Consider the following 25,348-nt stretch of genomic DNA (forward strand, 5'->3'; position numbering starts at 1 on the left):
GAATCTGTAAACTCAGGGGTTGTACTGTATGATTGGAGAATTGCTAACATAGTTCCTATTTTTAAGAAAGGGAAAAAAAGTGATCCGGGTAATTATAGGCCTGTTAGTTTGACATCTGTAGTATGCAAGGTCTTGGAAAAAATTTTGAAGGAGAAGGTAGTTAAGGACATTGAAGTCAATGGTAAATGGGACAAAATACAACATGGTTTTTACAAAAGGTAGATCATGCCAAACCAACCTGATCTCCTTCTTTGAGAAAGTAACAGATTTTTTTAGACAAAGGAAACACCGTGGATCTAATTTACCTAGATTTCAGTAAGGCATTTGATACCGTGTCACATGGGGAATTATTAGTTAAATTGGATAAGATGGGGATCAATAGGAAAATTGAAAGGTGGATAAGGAATTGGTTAAAGGGGAGACTACAACGGGTCCTAGTGAAAGGTGAACTGTCAGGCTGGAGGGAGGTTACCAGTGGAGTTCCTCAAGGATCAGTTTTGGGACCAATCTTATTTAATCTTTTTATTACTGACCTCAGCACAAAAAGTGAGAGCGTGCTACTAAAGTTTGCGGATGATACAAAGCTGGGAGGTATTGCCAATTTAGAGGACAGGGATATCTTACAGGAGGATCTGGATGACCTTGTAAACTGGAGTAATAAGATGAAATTTAATAGTGAGAAGTGCAAGGTCATGCATTTAGGGATTAATAACAAGAATTTTAGTTATAAGCTAGGGATGCATCAATTAGAAGTAATGGAGGAGGAAAAGGACCTTGGAGTATTGATTGATCATAGGATGACTATGAGCCGCCAATGTGATATGGCCATGAAAAAAGCTAAGGCGGTCTTGGGATGCATCAGGAGACGTATTTCCAGTAGGGATAAGGAGGTTTTAGTACCGTTATACAAAGCATTGGTGAGACCTCACCTGGAATACTGTGTGCAGTTCTGGTCTCCCATGTTTAAGTAGTATGAATTCAAACTGGAACAGGTACAGAGAAGGGCTACTAGGATGATCCGAGGAATGGAAAACTTGTCTTATGAAAGGAGACTTAAGGAGCTTGGCTTGTTTAGCCTAACTAAAAGAAGGTTGAGGGGAGAGATGATTGCTCTCTATAAATCTATCAGAGGGATAAATACCAGAGAGGAATTATTTAAGCTCAGTATCAATGTGGACACAAGAACAAATGGATATAAACTGGCCACCAGGAAGTTTAGATTTGAAATTAGACAAAGGTTTCTAACCATCAGAGGAGTGAAGTTTTGGAATAGCCTTCCAAGGGAAGCAGCAGGGACAAAAGATCTATCTGGCTTTAAGATTAAACTCTAAGTTTATGGAGGAGATGGTATGATGGGATAACATGGTTTTGGTAATTAAATATTCATGGTAAATAGGCCTAATGGCCTGTGATGGGATATTAGATGGGGTGGGAGCAGAGTTACCCAGGAAAGAATTTTCTATAGTATCTGGCTGATGAATCTTGCCCATATGCTCAGGGTTTAGCTGATCACCATATTTGGGGTCAGGAAGGAATTTTCCTCCAGGGCAGATTGGAAGAGGCCCTGGAGGTTTTTCACCTTCCTCTGTAGCATGGGGCACAGGTCACTTGCTGGAGGATTCTCTGCTCCTTGAAGTCTTTAAACTATGATTTGAGGACTTCAATAGCACAGATATAGGTGTGAGGTTTTTTTGCAGGAGTGGTGGGTGAAATTCTGTGGCCTGCATTGTGCAGGAGGGCAGACTAGATGATCATAAAGGTCCCTTCTGACCTAAATATCTATGATAGGTTCCTGGGTTGTTGTGTGGTTGCTGGTGAGTATTTGCTTCGGGGGGCTGGCCTGTCTTACAAGCTCTTGACATGGTCACTACTTTGTTTTTATACTGCATTTATCACCACAGTAACATAAGCACCTCAGCAGTATAACGAAACAAGTGCTAGTCCAGTGTCCGTCATTTAGATACAGACTTCCACAAGGTCTAGGAATATTTTAATGGTGGTTCTCAAACTGTCACCTTTAGAACTGCTTCTCTCCTTGTGTTGAAGCAACTGTTAGTGTTTACACAGTGATGGCTAATTTTAACCTAGTCCTGGGCTCTTCAGGTTTTTAGATGCTCTAGTGTTGTCCCACCCACCCTTTGTCTATCACCTCGTGGCATCTGGCATAGCAACATCTGGTTTCTCTTTGGTATAAATTCAGGCGTAATCAGATTTCCAGATGAAATCAAAATCAGAAGAATGAAACCTGTGCGAGGACAGAAGTCTGCAAGCATAGAGCAGATTCAGTGCTGATAAACCATGTTTATTTCCCCTCTCACCCTGCACAACAGTCTATGTGAACAAACAATTCAACACACTTTAATACACTGGATGTATGTTCCTTTGGCATTTTTAGTCCTAATATCCTTACATGCAACCAAGCCTTTTTTTTGTGGCTGTGGAATCAGGAGGTGACGGGGGAGAGGAGGCACAAAAGCTAGAACTGATGCATGAAATTGAATATTCACCACCTTTTGACAAAATACTGAAGAAAACATCTTGCCTCTAATGACAGCAAATAAGGCTATAATTTTATGAATGAAAGATTACGGTTTACCATGGAGGGAAAAAAAGGTACAATAGTGACTTTCATAATTTCATTCTAAATGGAAACATCTTTAACTGCGTGAGCTTGATACTCAAGCACCTGAATTATTAGTGGCATTAACCAGCAGTTTGTATACTCTCCCATTATGCTTTACCAAGGCTAATTCACTCTGAACTGCAAGAGTATTGGCCATTTCAGTCCAGGGCTAGTTTGTACCAAAATATGCAGCCATTTGGTACCCCAAATAGCAGTACAACATAGCTGTCCAGCAGTGTAAGACTAGTGGATTAAAAACAATTTTACTCAACTCTTACAGAGGTGATATTTCAATAAACAGTGACACATTATGTATTTTCTTATTTATTTCAACACTATGATTTAAGAGCCTAAAATACAAGTTCTTCCCTTTGTATTTCTCAAATAGCACTGCAATCATAACTTACAAAATGTTTAAAATACAAAATGTACATGAAATTACAATACAAGGCTCTGTAAACATCTAGAACTTAATCTTTAGTCAATGTTTATTGTCTCATATTCTTAAATATAAAACTTCAATTTGAACAATTTCCAAACCTCAAGGAATGACATCCATTATGTGTATCAAAAATAGAGTTTCAAAGCTTTGTTTGCATCAGAACAAAATTGTCATTTTTCTCTTTGGTTTACAAAGGATGGCAGTTCCACTGATAGAATTATAAGATTGCCAGGTTTGTGGTTAAATTCAGAAACTTAAGTTACTTTTCCAAGGCCCACATCTAATGTGCCAAATACTTCTCAATCTTTATTCTTAACATTGATCCTCCATAGAAGACAGACTACTATTAAGGCTTTCCTTCATGTTTAAAATCTAAACATCAGTATGGAAAGCAGGGACTGAGGAAGGGCAAGAAAGTGGATGCCAACAAATTATCAAGTCACAAGGTATTGTAAAATTAAATTTGCATAGTCCAATGGAGATTGTGTGCTTTTAACAGTCTTTACAGTATCACACAAGCCAAAATAAAATTAAGACCCTTGTACTGAAGCTTTTAGAAGGCAAATACAAAAACTGCTTTAGTATCCAAAAGCTATATTTTTTTTAAATAGGAAAGCATCTCTAGGTCTACAGGCATCAAGGTATTTAAAGGCATCAGAAGATTTAGTGCATAGCAACTCTGGATTGTATGGGCTCGCATATTTTAGGTACAGTATGACTTCCAGCTACTCACTCAAAGGACCTGCAAGGAGAAGAGGCTGTACCAGTCGTTAGGAGCACAAAACCCACACAAGTATGAAAAGTTCAAAATTAGAGTCCTCCCACAAGTATTGATTGATTCAACAGACCCAGTACATTAAATGAAAATTGGAACACACCTTGCACCAGCACACAACCTAAAGAGTTACACAGCTTACAGTGATTTAAACAGTGTTCTAAAAATGTAACTTGCTGTATTTCTGAACACTTCAGTGTTTTAGCACGTTTAAAGTTAATATGAGTAGGGATAGTAACTAAAGAAGCACCTGAGGGACAGTTACAATTCTTTTCAAATGATAGAACTGCCAAAATAACTATTTTGAGAGACACTTACACTAATGTACAGTACATTAACTGAAAGGATGCTTAGCTTCCCAGAATACATAGTTTGTCAGAAATGAATTGACCTGTATAGTGGCCTTAACTTATTCGAAAAAAAAAAATTAAAATAAGATTTACCACCATGGTAGTCCTAGATAACATTTTAAAAATTGCATGTTTCCTTAGAAGGAAGTTCCATTTCCACCAACTTTTCAAATATATGTCTTTTCTAAAGCTCCATGATCCAACAAATACAAAGATATATTTTATCTCGTTAACAGTATTGCTAGAACATTACATCTAGACATGTATAGCACATTGGTATTTCATATGCAAGAGGTTCTATGTAAACTTCCCCCTGCTGCTCTGCCAATACATGTGCCTCCACAAAACCTATATTTACTCTAGTGGGTTTTTATTCCTAATGACCTCAATAATGGAGTCCATTTAAGACTTTCTTTGTGTTACTGTAACTTAACATATATAGACAAAACAGCTTCATTTTTTCAAAACAAGGGCATGTCCTGTACATGTATTGATTGCAATGAAAATACCCTCAAATATCTGAATTCAATGTAATCATCCCCTTATAATCAAAGTTGAATATATTTGCTTTTCATTGGAACCAGAATGAATCATGGTTATTTCAACAGAAGAACAGAAATCTGAACTAAAACCAATTTCAAGTATGAAAGTGTACTTCTGATCTTACTTTGCTATATATGAATCTCTCTCATTTTTTGTATACCCTGTATGTTCCACATCAGATAGGTCTGTAAACTACAACCTCTTGGGAAATACTTAATGTGGCCTAAATAGGCTGTTTCAGATCCTTTCCTAGGTTTTTAATCAGAGGCCTGAGGTTTTAAAAGCCATGTAGTGTAAACATTACTATCTGATGAAGTGGGTAGGTGAGGAAAATGCATCATTTCATACAAACTGTAAGGGATTAATACCACAGTCATTGTCTCATACACTATTTTCCTTTGAAATAAACTCTGCTTTATAAATTTACCTTTTAACTACGGGCAAATTACTCAAATGTATTTCCTTTAACGCCCTCATTCATAGTAAGTTTCTTTTTAGCAGATAAAAGTTCATAGTTCAAATTTAAGATACTGCCATGTCAAAGTGGCATGATTTAGGCAGATGAACATATAGAATAGGGATGTAAGCAAATGATTTACTGCATGGAAAATATTAGAGCCACTGAAGATTGGTGTATTTCAAAACAGTATTTCATAGGGATAAAACACTTATTAAATCCTCTGCAAATATCAAAATCCCCCCTTATCTAACATGGCTTTGAAATTAAGGTTCTTTACATCAAAATCCTAGTTTTTCAATTTGACTACAAATGTATCGTTTCTATGAAAAAGCTATTTCAGTAAGGAGCCTGTGTTAAAGTACAGGAAGATTATCCATATAGTTATAAAAGTTAAATTTTGGAATGTCATTTCTATCCCAACACTTCCATGATGGAATGGTCTCTTTGCAGCCTATCAAATAACATTTTCAGTTTATAAAGAAGTGCAGATCTACATTTGGCTTGGCTTCCTATGAATCAAAGAAAGAAAACACTAAAGTATTTTTATACACAGTGGCTTCCAAGGCATTGGCTTAAGATGACAGGTTGGTTGGTATTTTTTTGCCTCTGGAAGATTTCATTATAAAATTATCTTTTAAACAATAAGCTTAAAGGCTGTTCAGAATGACCAAGGTGTACAAAACTGTCAATTACAATTCTACTACTTCTTCTAAGGGAAAGAGCAGCACACTGAAGATGTGTATTAAATTTTTCTCCACATTCAGTACTGTGAATATTATAAGAGCAAAACTAACATCTCCACACATTTTAAGCACTTACAATATAAAAGTATTCTATGTAAAACAGCAAAGCTCAATTTTTAAACAGTTAAAATATCTTGTCTTGCTTCGTTGTGTCCATTTACTCAGTCTTTTTTACAGCACTCGAGGAATTAGAATTAGAATGCTCGGTCTCTACATCAAATGTAACCCACTAAAAGGGCTATGCAAGGATCCATTGTTCCAGTTTATAAAAGGCCACAAGAGTTGGAAGCACAGTGCGGGTAAGAGAAGGGGATGAAGAAGAAATATTCAGAGAAAACTTGAAAGATTTCATGGTCATTTAGTTGCAAGCTTAGCTGCTTTTAGACTTCATCTGATATTCTTGTCTCCAGAGATCCAGGGCATGTAGGTGGAGATTGGCCAGCCACTGTTGCTCCATGTGACACTGAGATCTGTGACATATCTCTTCCTATGATCTCATTCACTAAAAAAATAAAAAGTATAAAAAGTTATACAATTATAACTTACAGCTACTGTAAATATACCTATCTGATGGCTGGGTGTTAGTATACCCTTCTGAAAATCTATCAACCCTATAAACTAAGATGCAGTCAGTAAGTAGCAGAAGGTGAAACAGAAAATAAATATCAGTAATATTAACAAATGAAAATTAAAGCATATTTGTATCACTACATTCATACCACAGACAGCTTTGAAACACCCCTAAGACAATGACTTTTAAAACACTGAGTCTGTGTGGGTTTAAAGAAATAAGGGACTAAAAAGAACTCAGAGGCACAGTGTAGGCAGGTACAGTTCAGGTTTTCCCATGCAGTTGTTCCTCTTGCAGGCCTCACCAGACCAAGGACAGCAATTAAGTCAAACTGCATTAACTATAGTTTGGGGGTCTTAAGCTAACTTCTACTTACAGAACTTCCTCAGAATTTGGACTTGAGTCAATGCACTATCTTGGACTTGAGTGCATTACCTCAAGCATGTAAATCTATTTTAGTTCCTCTTCTCATTTAAGTCTGAGAGCTACTACAACTAATCATCTAATAGCAAAAATCCCCTTCCCCCAAATATTTGTGTCTATATTATGGAAGGATTGGGGGCTGATATAAAATGCAAGCCTAGCAGACAGAGCCTTAAATTCAACTGGAAGACAAGTTTCTAAGCTGTTGTTAGAAAGACATTATGATAGAAATAATTATTAAAAGCAATTATACAATACTTTACTGGCTATAATGTCAAGATGGTATAGGCACCAATAGAACTGACTGTTAAATTGAAAGTTTGAGAGGGAATATGATAGTTTACTTCTAAGACACTAATATTCTCAACTCATTTATGAAAAACTTTAATCTGAAATTATGGCATTTCTAAAATAGTGAGCTCTAGACAAGTTTCTCTTCCCTCACTTTTCTTCACTTTGAATTTTACTTTAGTAAGAACAGCAGGGTATACTCCCAAAGTATGACATTAGTTTACAGAGAGAAGCAGCACTGAAATATAATCATAAAACTCAACACCAGAAAACTTCATGTGTGTTATTTTGACCCCCAGGAATCTACATGATATAGCTGAGGTCAGGGTTTGGAAACTATTGTAGAAATATTTATTTTTAAATAGGCAAATTTCAATGAAGTCTTACAGATTCAGACCAATACACAAACAATATAGGATTTGTAATATTCCAAGTGTCACAACAGAAAAACAAGGTCTGGGAGTGCTGTGTAGCTCAAAAGCTTGTCTCTCTCACGAACAAAAATTGGTCCAATAACAGATTACCATACCCAGCTTGTCTCCAATATCCTGGAACTGACCAGGCTACACCAACCCCGGGGTACAACAGAAAAAGCATACAAAATCTGAGCACAAAACAAACTACACTTATTTTGGAAAACAGACAAAATCAAATAATTTAGTGAGTACTCGTAATAAAACTATACTAATGTTAAAATAAACCATGAAGGCTCCAAAAGATTGTGAAGTTGGCATTCTAAGGGCTTGTCTACACCACACAGCTTTTAGTGACAAGGCTTGCATCTGAAGAAGTAGGTTTTTTTTACCCAGGAAAGCTTATGCCCAAATAAATCTGTTAGTCTTTAAGGTGCCACTGGACTTCTCGTTGTTTTTGTGGATATAGACTAACATGGCTACCCTCTGATACTCAAATAACATGGTTTTTAGCAACTCAGTAGGCTATAAAGTAAAAAACCGCAAAGTGATATCAATTCACTTCTGTTTGAAATTGCTTACTCCATGTTGTTATGACTTTAAAAGCAATATAGCATACAAGCCTGATCTTGGATTGAAATGCATAAAGGCACTATATATCATTTATATTTATTATTTTTTTAAAAAACCAGGTAATTTATGTGTAGAAAATAAATAAGACTAATGTAGGTTTCGTGGAACACTTTGGATGGGGAAGGAAAAGAGAAAGGGGTCCTCTTCATGCAGTAGTTCTTTGACTCCTCGAAGCTCTTTCAGTAAATGGAAAACCTAGAACTGTGAAATTCTCAGTAGGAAAATATGCAAACTTTAAAAATCCGTTCCAGAGAAATCAAGAGTTAGCTTCAGCTCAGAAAATCATCTTTTCAGGAAGGCAGCACTAAGGTCAAATGTTGATTTTTATCAATAGTTTATCAAAAACTCCTATTGTCAGTTTGCTTCATGAAGTCAAGAGAAGGATAGTAGTACATGGATTTTTCTAATAAGCCAACTCATTACACTATTAAGAAGTTTGAATGGTAAAGGTTTTGCTGAGCACCACACTGAACATTCCTTTTTACCTGCTTTGTAAATAATTATGTAGACAATTCATATTGCTGATGTTTCATTTTTGAAAGATTAGTTGCTGAGTAAATTCATCTCTACAAGATGGATGGAGTGGCAGAACTGTCACGATGACAGGTATATTAGCAAGCTCTGAACTAGTAAACTAATCCAAGATGAGTTAGCAATTTGCTGTTAATCAAAATAACTGTGTAGTTTCCAAAACCTTCCTTTGAGGTTATTTGCTGATTTCACTCAGCTTCATACCTTCACATTTCTACCACCATCAGCACCACACATTAAACCTTAGTAGTAACTGCAGAAGGAAGCCAGCCTTTGTCCCCCCAAATTTGCAGTCGCATGTGTCAGTCACCCTGTACAATTTCCCCCACAAGAAGCACATGACATTATACGCTGGGAATGACTTTGTGGACGACCCTTTTTTTTTAATCAAAAGAATTGTGGCTAAGTGAGAACCGCCATCAGAACTAGGTGGTAACGAACAGTCTGGTACTGGGGTTTAAGCACACCAAAACCATCACAATATTTCAGAAATTTTAAATGGGAGGGTTAGAATGTTTGTGGTGATGGCTGGATTGTTTATAATGGCAGAATAAAGAAGGAGTTGCTGAAACTACTAAAGGAGTACAATACAATACATTCTGCACAACAGAATAGGTGCTGAGGCACATTCATCTCTGGATACAGAATGGACATGTTTTTGACAAAAAGGAAAGTATTCCTCAACTACCTACGTATGTCGATTATATACAGTATATAAATTTTGTGACAATACTTCATCTTTTCCTTTAAAAAGAATCTTTGTCATGAGCTCGCTGCTAATGCTTTAAAAATACAAAACCAAAATACAATAAAATAAATTAATCCTTTCTACTAAGAAGCTGCACATAATGTTAACACCCTCATACAGCAACCTGTATCTCAGGCCCTTACCTCTCTTCAGAGGCCCGATGAAATAAATTGGTTTTACACCATGCCCTGAAAGTTGGCACATCCAAGCTATTCTAATTATGAAATGGAAAGCATTCCTGAATCCCAGCAATATTACTGGGAATGCCTTGACTGGTGCCTCCTCTTATTTCAAGGGAATATTAGCCTTAATACCTCCACTAACTGCAACCGTGGTAGTGTCTCAGGAGGCTATTACCAGGCAATTTAGGGCTTTGTAGGTCCACACCACCACCTTAAAATCTAGATAAAATCTCTCTGATAAACAGTGCAGGTCCAGAGCATGAGTGTTGTGTACTCCATAGTACACCTCACTTGCCAAGTGCACAATCAGCAACCATTCCAGCTTCTGAATCATTTTAAGATTAAGCACTGGAACATATTCCACTAATCTAAGCTAAAAATGACAAGAGGCATTGTGTGCCCTGTTACTCATCTCTTTGAATCCAAATGTGTTTTCTAAAAAAAAATCATCTTAACACAAATGCATGCTGCTTTTCCTTTGTGATATTCTGAATTCCAGCTGCTTGCTTTACTGACAAGTTTTAATATTGTTAACACTTGTGGTAGTAGGTCTATGGAGGACTGTAGAAATGAAAATTAAATTTAGAATCCTATTTCACTTTCAGGTTTCTAAGGCATTAGTATAACTAAACAAAACTTTAAATGTTTAACTTAGTGTAGTTTCTCTTTAAATATTCATTGAAGAACCTTAATATTGTCATGGTTAAGGTTAGGATTATGTACTGATTGAGTACTACTCCGTAGGTTTGTAACTGGACTAAAACGGAGCTCAGAAGCGGTTTTATTTTGTAGAGTGTTGTGTAATCCTGAATTAACAAACCTTTTACTTTTGAATGTCCAGTGATAGAATACAAGCTACTTTAGAAAACAAATTTGAGAATTTAAAAAAATGTTTTTAATTAGAATTTTATGCATATGCAGGAAAAATGGGAAGAAGAAAGCACAAGGGAGATAACTACCATGTGCCTATTTCCAACATTTAACAAACAATCATAGTGTACAATTCTTATTTTATAGATATGAAGGGAGCAAACTGATGGATTTGTAAGGCAACTGCAGAACATTTTCCCCCAGTTACAGTACATTCAACTAGCCAGGTATTTATGAAGTGCCAATTTATCCTGATACCTCGGCTGGATCTCCAATTTACCTTATTCAACCTTACTAATCTTAAATTAGACCTAATTTAAGATTAAGTAAATCAGAATTTTTCTTATGTTAAAAAAAAAGTTTGAGACTTAATATATCAGTGAAAAGTCAGAGGCTGTTCGGGCCACACTCTGCTTGCTCTACTCAAATAATAAAAAAACCCTCAATCAAGCAAAAAAAAAACCAACCCTTGTGCTCTCTGCAGCAAATTAGACTGTTTCCTTAGATTCTGCAGCAGTTTCAAATCCCTTTTTTAAATCGAGTTGTTTTACCTAATTGTTTGATACCTCTAGTTCACACCTGGTTCACATTATCAAGCTTTTCTTTGTAAGCTTAAAGACCGGAAATTGATTTTTCTTAAACTGTAGCTTAAATTCCAGAACAATATTCTGCAGCAAAGGACAAATTCTACATAAAATTCCACATCCGTGAATCACAGAATAAATACACGTCCCTATTTATAGTCATACTTAGTTATCATAATATCATTTTTCATCTGTAGATATTAGAACTACCACAACATTTTTCCCTTCCTTACTTTTGTGCTCCAATATAAAACATTGAAGCATTTAAACAGACTCACCCTCTAGATTTTCCACACAGGAGTTGGACATGAATGCTGAATGTTGAGTCCATTTCTCTGCTGAACCTGATGGCTGGTATTCCAGGTCAGAGATAAAATTGTCTGTGTCAGAGAAGAAGACAGACATAACTACTGACTGGCCTAAACCAAGAAGTCACAGTTCACTCGATCAGGAAGTGGATTTCACTGATTTTTTTTTTTTGTAATAGTACTGACTTGCCAGGTCAGATGAATTACCCAGTTTCATTCAAGATAACAGCGTATTTTGAGGTGAATATCACTTTGTAAATTAATATCTTATTAAACAAGGTTGATTACCTAACAGGTAGCACCCCAAATTTCTACTATGTAACTTAAGTTTTTTGCATCTTGTCCTTGTGAAAGTTTTCAGTTAAAATAATCATGTCCAAAGTCAAGTTTTCGTTTCTGTTTTAACCTCCTAATTAGTTTTTTGTGGTCTAGTTACACCAGCACAAACCACTAAATATTTCCTTCTCCCTGAAAAGTCCAGGCAAGAGGCAGCCAATAACTCAGAATAAAACAAAGAAATTAGGAATTCTTTTGACTTCGAAGGAGGATTACATCCATTACAGTAAATAATTTATTTTACCCAGTCCAGTATTGATCAAACTATCTGAAGAAACATCTCCTTGCTTTTTCCTGAACATATCCTCACATCTGTGGTACTCCAGCCAGGCCACAGAGAGCAAAATTTAAGTACCAGGAAACTGACGCTGATCCTGGTACCATTAATACAGACAACCAACTATGGCATGAATAGCAGTTCCTAAGGAACTGTCAAGAAATGTTAATATCTGAGATGACACAGGGATAAATTGAGAAAATGCTTAGTACCGTTTATCCTTTCAGAAGAGAGCTCTTTAAGGGTAGAATATTGCATTAACCAACTCCAGCATGTTCATTTGGTAGTGTTTTGCAGATGTACAAATAGTACTAAGTTGGGGTTTTTTTAAGCTAGCTGTAAAATTTGTAAAGGGTGTGTGTGCGTGGTTTGATTCAGTTCAGACAGGTTATTTAGTTATGTACTTATACTGTACTGTACAATAGCCTACTATGCTATTGGCTTAGATTCTTGAATACTAGCATGCATCTGCTTTGCTATCATGATCTTCAGAAGTCTTGCTTAGGAAGATTGCTTTAGATGAATTATAATTGCCCTGGGTAACTAACTCTGAGTTTGAAGAAGCAGCTCAGACAGGTATTATTCTTGTTCAATTAAAAATATGCATGCAACTTTTAGGAGAAAAGGATAAGGACAGAGGACCACTAGTTCTTTTGAAACAGCAGGTCTAATTAGTGAGAGAAGTGTTCGCTCACCCACTTGGTGGGAGAACATGACCACTAGGGACGTAGATCTTTCCTTTGAAAAATCAAAGAATCCAGGGAGGGAGGGGGATGCTAATCTGGGACCTAAGGCAGAAAATTGCCTTGAGGAATCAAGAGACTAAAGGGAGCATCCCTACAGCGAAGCATGTTGGGGCCAAGGCTCAAGCTTCAATGGGGTAGGTAAGAGACCCTTATGAAAAGCCTCCTGAAGCAGAGGCTGAAAGCAATTTGATCTTTTCAAAACAAAAACACCCATTCTACTTTTTAAAGAATACAAACACTATCCCAACCTTTGAGTAGAGAGGTACACTGTTTGGGTCACCTTATCAATGAGATTTTCTCTCTTAATACCATCTGCCTGCCAACAGTGCATGCGGATGCATCACCTGCAGAGCTCTAAACAACTTTTTATGCATAGAACAAAGGAGCACTGTTTACTGAAGAATGTGCTTCTCTGTTCCCCTGGCAATTAAGAAATTACTACCATGTTAACAATCTCAATGTTCACACCATCATTCTGAACATATCCTGAAGAGAAGTCAATGCCAACTTGCCATCTCTGTTTCCATATATTCATATGTAGTCTCTTCTCCATGAGTACACTACTTGGTTTGCCACTGATACAGAGTGTGCCCCAAACATTAATGTCCATTATGAAAGTCTGCTGGAGATATGAAGGAGGACTGTCTGTGAAACTTTGAGATAATTTTGCTCTTACTGTGAGGCCACTTCTCTGTTTTAGGGAACCTAACAAGTCCAAGATTTCCCTGTTCCTTGAAGACAAAGGAAGCAGCTGTTGAAGTTCCCTGGAGTAGAATGGAAGTCAGACACTAACAGCATATCATGTCCAGAGAAGGGGTGGATTTAGCTTTGATAATTCTCTATTGTCCAAATTTTTCTCATCTTCCCTCTGATAAGTCCTGATTATATGCAGCTGTAATGCAGAAGTGGGTGGTTTCTGCAATAATGTAAAGAAACTTTCTTTTGATTAAACACTAATCCTAAGGACTTGACAGGACCAAGATCCCTGCTATCTTGTGCCAGCCTCTGTGATTTTGCTCAGATGAGCCAATCATTCAGGTATGGAATGACACAAACCCTGTTGAGGGGTGACCATTACCACTACCAACACACCTTAGAAAAAGTGCTTAGAGGCTAAGATAAAGAGGAGGAAACTGCCAGGTATCCAACATACTCTAGAGGAGCCTCTTATGTGATTGAGCAATATATAAAAAACACAACCATCAGTTTTGTGGCTGCACCTTTGTTCTAACAGCCTCAATCCAGGGGACAATTCAGAGTGTCTAATATCCAGAATTTTGGCTTGATATCTGAAGTCCAAAATGAGTCTTGCCTCTCTGTTCTTGATGATGAAACTATGATGAAATAGTTGGAATTTCTGATCCTCTAATGTGTGCAAGATAATTCCTATGTTCAGGTGATAGTGAATGTTTTTTGTTATGCTTTTTTTTTTTTTTTTGTTTGAGTAGATCTTGGAATCAAACACTTGAAAGAGACTAGCTGAAAAAAATGTATGGTAAACACACTTTACCAGAAATGTTGTATGAGGTAATTCAGGCCCATTGGGGAAAAAAAATAGATCTCCCCAAAGATCACCACTCACAGGAATAAGCAGGGATATAAAAATAGCTTCACCTCAATCTAGCAGGACACTTTCAAACTGGATTAAGATAATCCAGAACAAGGCACTTTTAATCTGGAATAAGTGTCCATACATGGAGTTATTCAGAAATCATCATAATCCAGAATAGCTATTCCTGAATAACTCCATCGGTAGAGAAGCCCTGAGAAAACAGTGGGAGACTTGTCTGTTTTCCATTTGTTTCTTTACTATTCAGTTGGGCGAAGATTTTCATGTATGATTAGTACTTAATATAGGGACCTGATAGGTGATCAGCACTTTCTGAAAAGTCAGGCACAAAAACCCGAGGTACTGTACTCAAAATCACCACTGAAAATCTTGACTTGAGGGCTTGGTGAATCCTACAAAAACATTCTTCAGACAGCATTTGCTCAAATTAAAAAAATGCTTCAGCTGTAGCTGTATCCAACTCCTGCATTTGCTTTGCATGAACATTTGTATGATTTATTTACTTGTATTAAAACTTGCAGAAAACAGAATCTTAAGTTTGCATTCTTTAGTATACACATCCAAGTATTTTTTTTTTTAAACGGGCTATGAAATTTGACAGAGGACCTCAGAACTCTAGTACAGAACCTACTAAATGGTTCAGACAACAATCAGACTACACTTGGCAACTAGGGTTATGCACACAGACATACAATTAATTTATCTCAGTCACAAAAGGAACACAGCAGACAGAAAATAAACCTTAGCCCCTAGTTTAAAAATATTTTCTTTAACAGTGATGCCTTAGCCAGGGCCTGGGAAGCCCAGAAAGGAAAAGGTTTAAGATTCGTAAAACACTTACACTACTTAACTATTAATTCTGCCTGTGAATTCCAGAGGGGTAACCTGGAAATCCTGGATGCCCCATCATCATAGGCATTGGCACCCTGACAGCAGGATTGTCTGGCTATGTAGACTTCCTCCTCAGCCCTACGCTACCAGCACTCCAGCTATCTTTGAGACACCACTGACTTCCTGAGGAAACTACAATCCATTAGTGATCTTTGAAAACACCATCCTGGCCACTATGGATGTAGAAGCCCTCTACACCAACATTCCACACAAAGATGGACTACAAGCCATCAGGAACAGTATCCCCGATAATGTCACGGCAAACCTTGTGGCTGAACTTTGTGACTTTGTCCTCACCCATAACTATTTCACATTTGGGGACAATGTATACCTTCAAATCAGCGGCACTGCATGGCCCCACAGTATGCCAACATTTTTATGGCTGACTTAGAACAACACTTCCTCAGCTCTCATCCCCTAATGCCCCTACTCTACTTGCGCCACATTGATGACATCTTCATCATCTGGACCCATGGAAAAGAAGCCCTTGAAGAATTCCACCATGATTTCAACAATTTCCATCCCACCATCAACCTCAGCCTAGACCAATCCACACAAGAGATCCACTTCCTGGACACTACAGTGCTAATAAGCGATGGTCACAAACACCACCCTATACCGGAAACCTACTGACCGCTATTCCTACCTACATGCCTCCAGCTTTCACCCAGACCACACCACACAATCCATTGTCTACAGCCAAGCTCTATGATACAACTGCATTTGCTCCAACCCCTCAGACAGAGAAACACCTACAAGATCTCCATCAAGCATTCTTACAACTACAATACCCTCCTGCTGAAGTGAAGAAACAAATTGACAGAGCCAGAAGAGTACCCAGAAGTCACCTAATACACAGGACAGGCCCAACAAAGAAAATAACAGAACGCCACTAGCCGTCACCTTCAGCCCCCAACTAAAACCTCTCCAACGCATCATCAAGGATCTACAACCTATCCTGAAGGACAACCCATCACTCTCACAAATCTTGGGAGACAGGCAAGTCCTTGCCTACAGACAGCCCCCCAACTTGAAGCAAATACTCACCAGCAACCACACACCCAGGAACCTATCCTTCCAACAAAGCCTGTTGCCAACTGTGTCCACATATCTATTCAGGGGACACCATCATAGGGCCTAATCACATCAGCCACACTATCAGAGGCTCGTTCACCTGCACATCTACCAATGTGATATATGCCATCATGTGCCAGCAATGCTCCTCTGCCATGTACACTGGTCAAACTGGACAGTCTCTACGTAAAAGAATAAATGGACACAAATCAGACGTCAGGAATTATAGCATTCATAAACCAGTCAGAAAACACTTCAATCTCTCTGGTCACTCTATTACAGACCTAAAGGTTGCAATATTACAACAAAAAGATTTCAAAAACAGACTCCAACGAGAGACTGCTGAATTGGAATTAATTTGCAAACTGGATACAATTAACTTAGGCTTGAATAAAGACTGGGAGTGGATGTGTCATTACACAAAGTAAAACTATTTCCCCATGTTTATCCCCCCCCGCCCCCCCCCAACTGTTCCTCAGACATTCCTGTTAACAGCTGGAAATGGCCCACCTTGATCATCACTACAAAAGGTTTTCTTCTCGCCCCCGCTCTCCTGCTGATAATAGCTCATCTTAAGTGATCACTCTCCTTACAGTGTGTATGATAACACCCATTTTTTCATGTTCTGTGTGTATATAAATCTCCTCATTGTATTTTCCACTGAATGCATCCGATGAAGTGAGCTGTAGCTCATGAAAGCTTATGCTCAAATAAATTGGTTAGTCTCTAAGGTGCCACAAGTACTCCTTTTCCTTTTGCGAATACAGACTAACACAGATGCTACTCTGAAACCTTTGATTATAGAAAAATCCTCACACCTCAGAAAAGAGACAGAAGCAATACCATGTGATTTTTTGATACTCACAACCAATCAACACAGCCTGATTTTAGACTAATACAGCATACTGTGCATAATAAATCCATAGAGGTAAGAGTTAACAATTCATAAAGTATATACTAATGATGAATGAATACGGAAGTTGTGATCTGCTCAGACAATCCACCAATAGAAAGGAGGCTAAACTGAGTTAGTTGTTTAGTGATAACACTCTTTGAAATTAGTTTTATATACAATTGTGATTATGAGGTGTTAATGTGTCCTGGCAGAGCTATCACTGATAGCAATGAGCGCTCAGGCATTTTACTGTACTGTGTATTGCTCATCACATGATACATATTTTATATTTATAAGGGCTTTCCTGTCATGCTCTTTCTGGAATTAAGTGCCCTTGTTAGGGATTTGTGATATCAAGTACCATGAACCACAAAGTTCAAAGTGAGCAAAGTTACAACAGCTCTTTAGAATATGTACTCTGATGCAGGGATTTTGTTCTTTGTTCTGCATACATTAAAGCCGTGTACACTTACAGTAGTGGATCATCTGAATTGACCTACAAATCCGTATTTCTGATAGGTTTTCTACCTTAAGTTCACATTATATTCACTGACAATTAGTGTTAATAAATTAAAATAATTTGTAAATAAGTGGATTCAAAAAGGAATTATTTCTTCAAAAATATTCCACTATTATTCCAATATTCCATATCATTTTAGATAAATTTGACATTATTCCCTTAAATGAGACTAAAAAAAGCATAAGGTACCCCTGAACTATACACTTAAAAGAATGGTGGTGCTTTTATGTCAAATTATCCCTCAATTAGGAGATAAATTCCTTCATCCATTGAACCGAAAAAAAGACTCAGTCATCTGGGTAAATTAAACTTCCAGAGGTAGGGGGAAAAGAAGGGCAAGAATCAATTATACTTGTTTAGGGTAGTGAAGGCATTATAAAATTAAGTTATTTGAGACCATTTGAAGACACTGTTTTGGGTACAAAGACCCAGGTAAAAGTGCAGTCAGTGAAGTGAATCAGAATCCAACAATGTGGTTTGTGACAGGTTCCCCCCCCCCCCACTAGGTGCTGTGCAGGCCACGCAGCATAAACTTTTGCTGTCTGCACATTCTCTATATTTTAGAGTCAGTGGTGTAGCATGGGTAAATTGAAATGAATCTATGTAGTTCTTTTTTTAGCAAATACAGTGGTATATGTTTTGTTTGGTACAGGATATATTTATTTTAAATAACTACACTTTTTAATTGAATTATTGTATTTATGGATATATTAAGATTACCAGTAATCCTCAAGAACGTTAAGGGAAGACTACAGCATGTTTCCTCTGATATTGGCTTTCCACTTGTCATTTACATGTAGAGCAGTAACAGCTGTAGGTATGCTAAGAGTGTCTGTAACTACATAAGATTAGTTAGTGTAATATATTTAGCTTAGTCTTTCACTGCACACAACCAGCAAGTGCTATAGTGTCAACTTTCACTACAGCAGCAGGCCAGGCTATAATTAACTCACATCCTTCTCTACTGGGGAACAACCAGCTGTGATTCTATTGGTTTGTGATCAAAAGAGGGCACAGGGTAATAGCAAACTATGAAGGACCTGGTTGACTGTCTTACAAGTTACATTAGACCATTAAAAAAAAAAAGATATAGGACATACTGCCTTTAACAATTTCAAGGTTTAGATCAGGGATCTCAAATCCAAATCACCACAAGGGCCTCATGAGGACTAGTATATTGGCCCGAGGGCCGAATCACTGAAACCTTTTCATACAATGATACAAAAGTATAGTAAAAAATGAAGAGTAATATAGTATGCTATTAAATGTCAATGTATTAACTTTTTTTAAACTGTAATGCAAAAAGGGATTTTAATAAAATATGAACACTCAGTAATGCACCTCAAATGACAAAATGCATTTACTCTTAGAATTACTTCAGTTAAAGCCCCCCTGCCTCCACCCCCACTCACCCCTTCCATGAGGACCCACCCCTGCCCCACCCCAGCCCACCCCTTCCCCCACACCCATTCCAACCCCTTCCCCAAAGTCCCCACCCCAACTCCGCCCCCTCCCTGCCCCTATTTAAACCTCTTCCCCAAATCCCCGCCCCTGCCCCACCTCTTCCCCATAGCACACCACATCCCTGCTCATCCCCCTTCCCTCCTGGAAAGTCCTAAGCACCACCAAACACCTGTTTGGCAGCAGGAAGCACTGGGAGGTAGGCGGAGGAGCAGTGTGCTCAGAGGGACGGCGGGTCAGGGGAGCTTGGCTGCCAGTGGAGTTGGTGCCTATGGCAGGCCGCAGGAAATAACTCCACAGGCCGCGTGCAGCCCGCAAGTTTGAGACCCCTGGTTTAGATCATCATCTAGACAATATATTTTTTTAATTAGAGTAATATAGTCTTAGGGTTTGTCTACATAGTGCATAAGTCTGCACCAGAGGGGTGTGAATTGCAATGCACAATAGCAATGAGCATTTCATGGACAAACTGGCCCATATGGACCCTGCTGGCATGCACTAAAAATTCCCTAGTGCGCGTCAACAGGGTCCACATGGGCCAGTTAGTGAGTAACATGCTAATATGCACTAGAATTTACACTGCTTTGGTGTGGACTAATGCACTGTGGAGACAAGCCCTTAGAGTCTGTGTACACAAGGTCCTGTACCCACAACAAAAAAGTGAGAGATACACAAATTGTAACAGCATTTATCTGGCCTCTCTCCCACTCCACCTCTTGCTGGCTAATACTGGCTTCCCAATTTGAAATCAGGCTCCCCCTTCATCTTCATTCCAGCATATGCCAACTGCTAAAGCTGCCCCACTTCTAACCCCTCATAACAGCCATTGTACTTACCAGAAAGCAACCAGGAAAGGGTATAGCACTACATTTTATTGCAAAGTATGCCAATTTAGGCAGCCACAGGAGATGAAAAAAAATATTCCAACACAATTTAAAAAAATGAAATCAATGCTAGTACAGTATAGTCAGTAAAGAACCTCATTTTTGAATATTTTCCAGTGTACAGTAAGATACTGTAAATTCAGCCTCTGTGTACAACAGAAATTGAAGTCCTGCAACAAAGCTTAGGCCCAATGGGCTGCAAAGTACAGAGCCTTACTGTATGTTTAGCAAAATCAGAAGTCAGTTTATGGAACACTAGTCCAAAAGAGGCAGTTTTTATTCCCTTATTTCTTAAGCAGGATTTGAATACTTGAGTATTAGATTTTTCTTCAGCATTCATGACACTTTGTAACAGCCCAGTTTAAATGTACTATATATATACACACACACACTAATTTGTTGACTATGTATTGTATTTTAATTTTTATATATAGAGTGTTCACTTTCCAATACATTCAAAAGATCTATTACTATTGCAATGCTGTGAAAGTTAGTATAGACTCAGCCTGTGAAAGCTGGTGAATAGCTTCTCTAGATAATAGTATTGATCCCTAGACCAGAGAGCAAAGGATCTGAATTATCATCAGTGCATTCACACAACTGAACATATCCCCTAAAAGACAATAAATTATTCATTACAATACTGTTCTAGGAAACTGAATTAGGGGAAAAAGTTGAACTCTAGATATGGACTGTATCTTAGAAAGCAGCTACATCATTTTATGCACAGAAAATTCTTAAGAGGAGATCTAGTTATGACTGATAGAAAACAGATGTGGATTTTCTAATTTCCATCTTTATGTAATGAGGATACAACACATAAGGAAGTGAAAGGGCATTAGCAAAAAGGTTATCATAATCTGATACTAAACACAACCCAATGTTTATATAACCTCCTAAAAATGATTAACTACAATTATATATCTTATCCAAATCCACAAAAAGAAATGAAATTTACATAATGCACACTCAGAAATAGAAATACTCAATAGCTTAAGTTTCAGATGATCTAAAAGAGTATTACATTTTATAAACTAAAATTTGACACACTTGTAAACTGGAAAGCCACAAAAGTTAATAATAATTTGCTACAAGTTAACAGAATGAAAAAAAAAATGAAGAAAAGCTGCAGACCTCAACTTAACACACTGCTGCAAACATTCTGAACTAGAATGACCAGATTTTCAAGATGAAAAACTGGGACACCAGTCCTGGGCAAGAGCACACAGGGGACTGTGTCAAAGGGTGATGGATGTATATGGAAAAGACTAAATCAAATGCTGAATCCTACTGTCTTCAGCCAAGCAATCTCCCTCCCTTTGTCTCCATCATCTGAAGGATCTCAGACGTTGTGTACAGAAAAGGATGGTTTGAGTCAATGGAAAGAAGAGGATGTCAACCTGTACAGACCTTGAGAACCACTTGTACTTACTCAGCCTGCTGTCAGTTTCACCAGCTCAGATGACAAATGGTTCTGAGATGGCCAATGTGCATAAGTTTTTAAAACTGGAACAACACTGGTCCTCAGGAACACAGGGCCATTCCTTATTTAGAATGGTACACAATATAGTTGGCTTTGAAATGGCAACATCTTCCAAAAGGTAAAATTTAAGTGAAGCTTTTTCTAGATCTGTTAGTAGTGGTTATATTTGTAATATAAAATCGTAATTCAGCATTTAAATTCCTTCTTATAGTCAATGCATTTTTGATCACAAAGAGATATATGCAACATAATTTGAATGCAGGTTGCCAGATTCCGACCTGCGATACCACATCTACCATGAAAGCCTGCCGTAGACAGTACAGCGTGCAAGCATGCACACATACAGTGCAAGTGGTGGTTCCCCTCCTGCCCTATATACTATTTTTACCCTTTGGGATATATACTTTAAATAGAAGCTTTTTGCAAAATTGCGCAATATGGGAAAAAGTCAACAGTTAACTCAATTTATCACCCCTCTTAGGCTTGCATAAGCATGATGGGTGTGAAGTCATCAGTATAGAGGAATGCGGGTTCACAAATGGCATAACTGATTGTCCGGATTTCAGGGGCCCTAAATGATGAATGGGATTATAAAATCAGTTCAAATACGAACAGCAGCCTTTTGTTAATTATTTTCAGAACAAGTTCATCAACATTAATGGTTTTCAGATTTTGTGAAACTACAGTATTCTAAGCATAAAGCTACAACTCTAAAGTGAGGTGCTCAAAATCTGTGACATTTAAATAGATAGTTATTTTTCCAAACAATTGTAAAACCCAACCATTTTAGTTTGTAAATCTAAAACGCGTATGAAATAGAAGAGCTAGTTTACAATATCAAATACCACAATTTTCACTGCCACACCACGATTCATTTCAGCTTAAACACTCCTGAACCATTCTTACAAAACTGGCCATTATACTGTCTATGGTTATGTGATATGAAAGCTTTGTAGTCTGCTTAAGTTATCAAGGTTGATGGGTTTTTCTGAAATTCTCCGCAGTAGCTCCAAGAACTGTTTCTGGAAACAGACCTCTTTCCATTTTAGAGTTGTATGTAAGTGGTATGGGGTGACAGAAGGGGAGAGGATGAAAAGGCATTAATATAACAGCTGAAAACCTATTTTATCAACCAAGAGAACAAAGGGAGGATTGAACTTTTCCGAGTGAACATTCACCCTTTGAAAGTTAACAAGGCCTGCCATTATCTGGAGAAAAATCAAGAGAACCTCAGGCCTTCCTTCACAGAGGAAGCATTTTAGCTGCATTTCTTTAGCTTTCTTTATACAAGCTGGGAAGTTTTTCCTTTAGGCAGCAAGGGAATTCTGAGAGTCCCAGTGGAGAGAGCAAGTTCTGAAGGAGGAGGTGTGGTAGGGACCAATATGCTAAGACTGAGGGGTCAGATTCTCATTCAGAAACATGAGAACCTCAGGCATAAGTGGAAAAAAGAGAAACTAAGACAGTACCCCACATGCAGTGTCTGGACACCTTGAAAAGGGCCTGTCTTTCAGAGAAAATAAAGAGTCCCACAGAGCCAAGTGGAGGAGGCCACCCCAAGTCTACCTGCCCTAAGGCAAGGGATAGCAATCAGTTCTTAGAGGACATCCTTCTGAAGTGATCACAGGCAAACATGTTAGACTACACAGCATGGCCAACCAGAGCACACACAGCCCTAGATTGTGACACTAGGCCTGTGATGTATGCTAAATAACCATAAGTTACCCCACCTTGGGGAGATGACGCCCAATTTCCTGGACCTCTACCATTAGATCAGAGATCTTCAACCCCTTCAACTGCTTGGAATGGAGAATATGACGAGGCTTCTTGAGACATTTAGAAATTTTCCAATGTATCACAAATAGCTATATTCTGGAGCATCTCTCTCACTTAGGGCTGGTCTACAGAGGACATTTTACCAATATAACTATGGAGTTTAAGGGTGTGATTTTTGGCCAACTCAGCTTCAGTAAAAGCCCATGCATGGATGCAGGTATACAGGTGCCTTATAGCAGTATAATTTATTATACCCCTGACCAGAATAACCATATCTGTACAAGTACTTTTATAGCTGTGTAACTATCTACACTTGTGAAGTTTTTCTGCTTTAACTGCTGGCACTGTTAAAGTGGCAAAACTTTAAAACACAGACAAGCCCTAAGGAAAGCCATGCTCTTCTAAGCGACTTAGTCTCCCAGGGCTAAATGTAACATTTTGCAGACATGCTTAGTCAATTATGCTTAAAGTAGCCCCCTGTAGTCGGACAGCTAAACAGGGATTCTTCCACTTGCAAGAACATAGAATTTAAAAACAGGGTGAATTTGCCATAGAAGAAAGTTCAAAAAAGTCAAGTTTTGTCACCACATATCAATCTGACTTCTGGCAGAGGGTAAGGAAGATATTCTGACTGGTTGACTACATTACTTGACAAAGGTGGCTTCTGTAGTCTAGGCCTTCTAGAACAACCACCTTAAGACCTGAACCAGCTTCAGATACAAATTGGAGAGCAGGAATCAGGCATAGGACCCTTTTCCCAGAAACAATGCTTTTCCAACTTGTTGATCTCATTCCATGTGTTACCTTGAACCCAGACTTCTTGATGTCTGGAGATGAGGTCAGTTGTACCCTTGGAAAGTTCTTATATGAATTTATTATGTTAATTTCAGTGACTGCTTTCAGTAACTGCATATTTCAAAGAATGAACTTGATGCGTGCTTGTGTCAGACAGATGCAACATGCAATTTTCCTAACAGTTGTGTATTTTTGAACTAAACTTTTTCACAAACCATGTCAGAAGCCCTTGTTTTCACGGAGGTTCAACTTTGTAGCTAGTTAAAATTCTGTTTTCTTCAACTGAAACAGCACAGCAAATTGTAGTGCAAAACAAGTCATGCTTTATGGAACAGAAAACCTGAACATTTGAGCTTGAAATATAATGGCAAATTAGTAAATTAACATAAAAGTCACTGTTGCTGTTTGTGGTGGAATAGCATCAGGACATAGGTAGCTTTGCTCAAACCTACCAATGGAAATGTAGGTACCTACAGAGTTAGACAGCAACTGAGCAAGAGTTTTGAGAATGTCAATAGTGCCTAAACGTTGGACTTTTGCTGTTCAAGAGGCAAACTGTGGATCTAATTCCTCGAACCTTTCACTAGTACTAATTTTTTTAAAAGGAATTTGAAGAATCTAGTGTCTCTAAGAAGTCTCTTTAAGAGCAATCTGTTAGAGAACTGTTTTCTAGGCAATAAGAAATACATTACATAACCATAGTTTTAGTACTTTAATGTTTTTTAAAACTAAAAAGTTACACAAATGCCAAATACTATACGTAGTAGACTCACTGATTGTCATGAATTACTTGGAGGTAGCTTGCAACCTAACAATTCTTGAAAATTATTAGCTGATGAATTAAGATGGTTAGATAATTGGGCAGTTATAATTAGTAACAGTTAAGTATCATCTACATATACGGTTTATAGTTTATAAACAAGAGTTAAGGCCGACTTCACCCTTACAATCTATTAAATCTTTGAGATGTGGAGCACACTGTTTTTGTCTGGATTAATTATTAGATTAACTAGGTTCTACTGCTAGGCTTGTCAAATCCATGCACCCCTTTCCAGGTGGTGTGTAGTAGATGTTCCATGGCAAGTGGTGGGTTTACCAATCAATTTTTGTAGAATTTAAGCTTTCATTTAAAAAAGCTTCTAGCCTTTGAGGG

At 37.9% G+C, this 25,348-nt stretch overlaps 1 protein-coding gene across 3 annotated transcripts in view; it reads right to left on the bottom strand.

Moving 5' to 3' along the window:
- Positions 1-2,931: 2,931 nt before the first annotated feature.
- NFATC3 (nuclear factor of activated T cells 3) overlaps positions 2,932-25,348 on the bottom strand; it is a 140,068-nt gene continuing 117,651 nt past the window's right edge. For 2 of the 3 annotated variants that reach the window (XM_073307568.2, XM_073307566.2), the window contains 2 exons: positions 11,461-11,562; positions 2,932-6,438 (listed from right to left, as the gene is read on the bottom strand). In XM_073307568.2, coding sequence (XP_073163669.1) covers positions 6,317-6,438; positions 11,461-11,562 — 224 coding nt within the window. In that variant the 3' untranslated portion in view covers positions 2,932-6,316. The remainder of the gene's footprint in view (positions 6,439-11,460; positions 11,563-25,348) is intronic. The other variant, XM_073307567.2, reaches the window with a different exon arrangement.

The sequence above is a fragment of the Lepidochelys kempii genome, chromosome 12, assembly GCF_965140285.1.
Source record: "Lepidochelys kempii isolate rLepKem1 chromosome 12, rLepKem1.hap1, whole genome shotgun sequence".
Classification (NCBI taxonomy): domain Eukaryota; kingdom Metazoa; phylum Chordata; order Testudines; family Cheloniidae; genus Lepidochelys; species Lepidochelys kempii.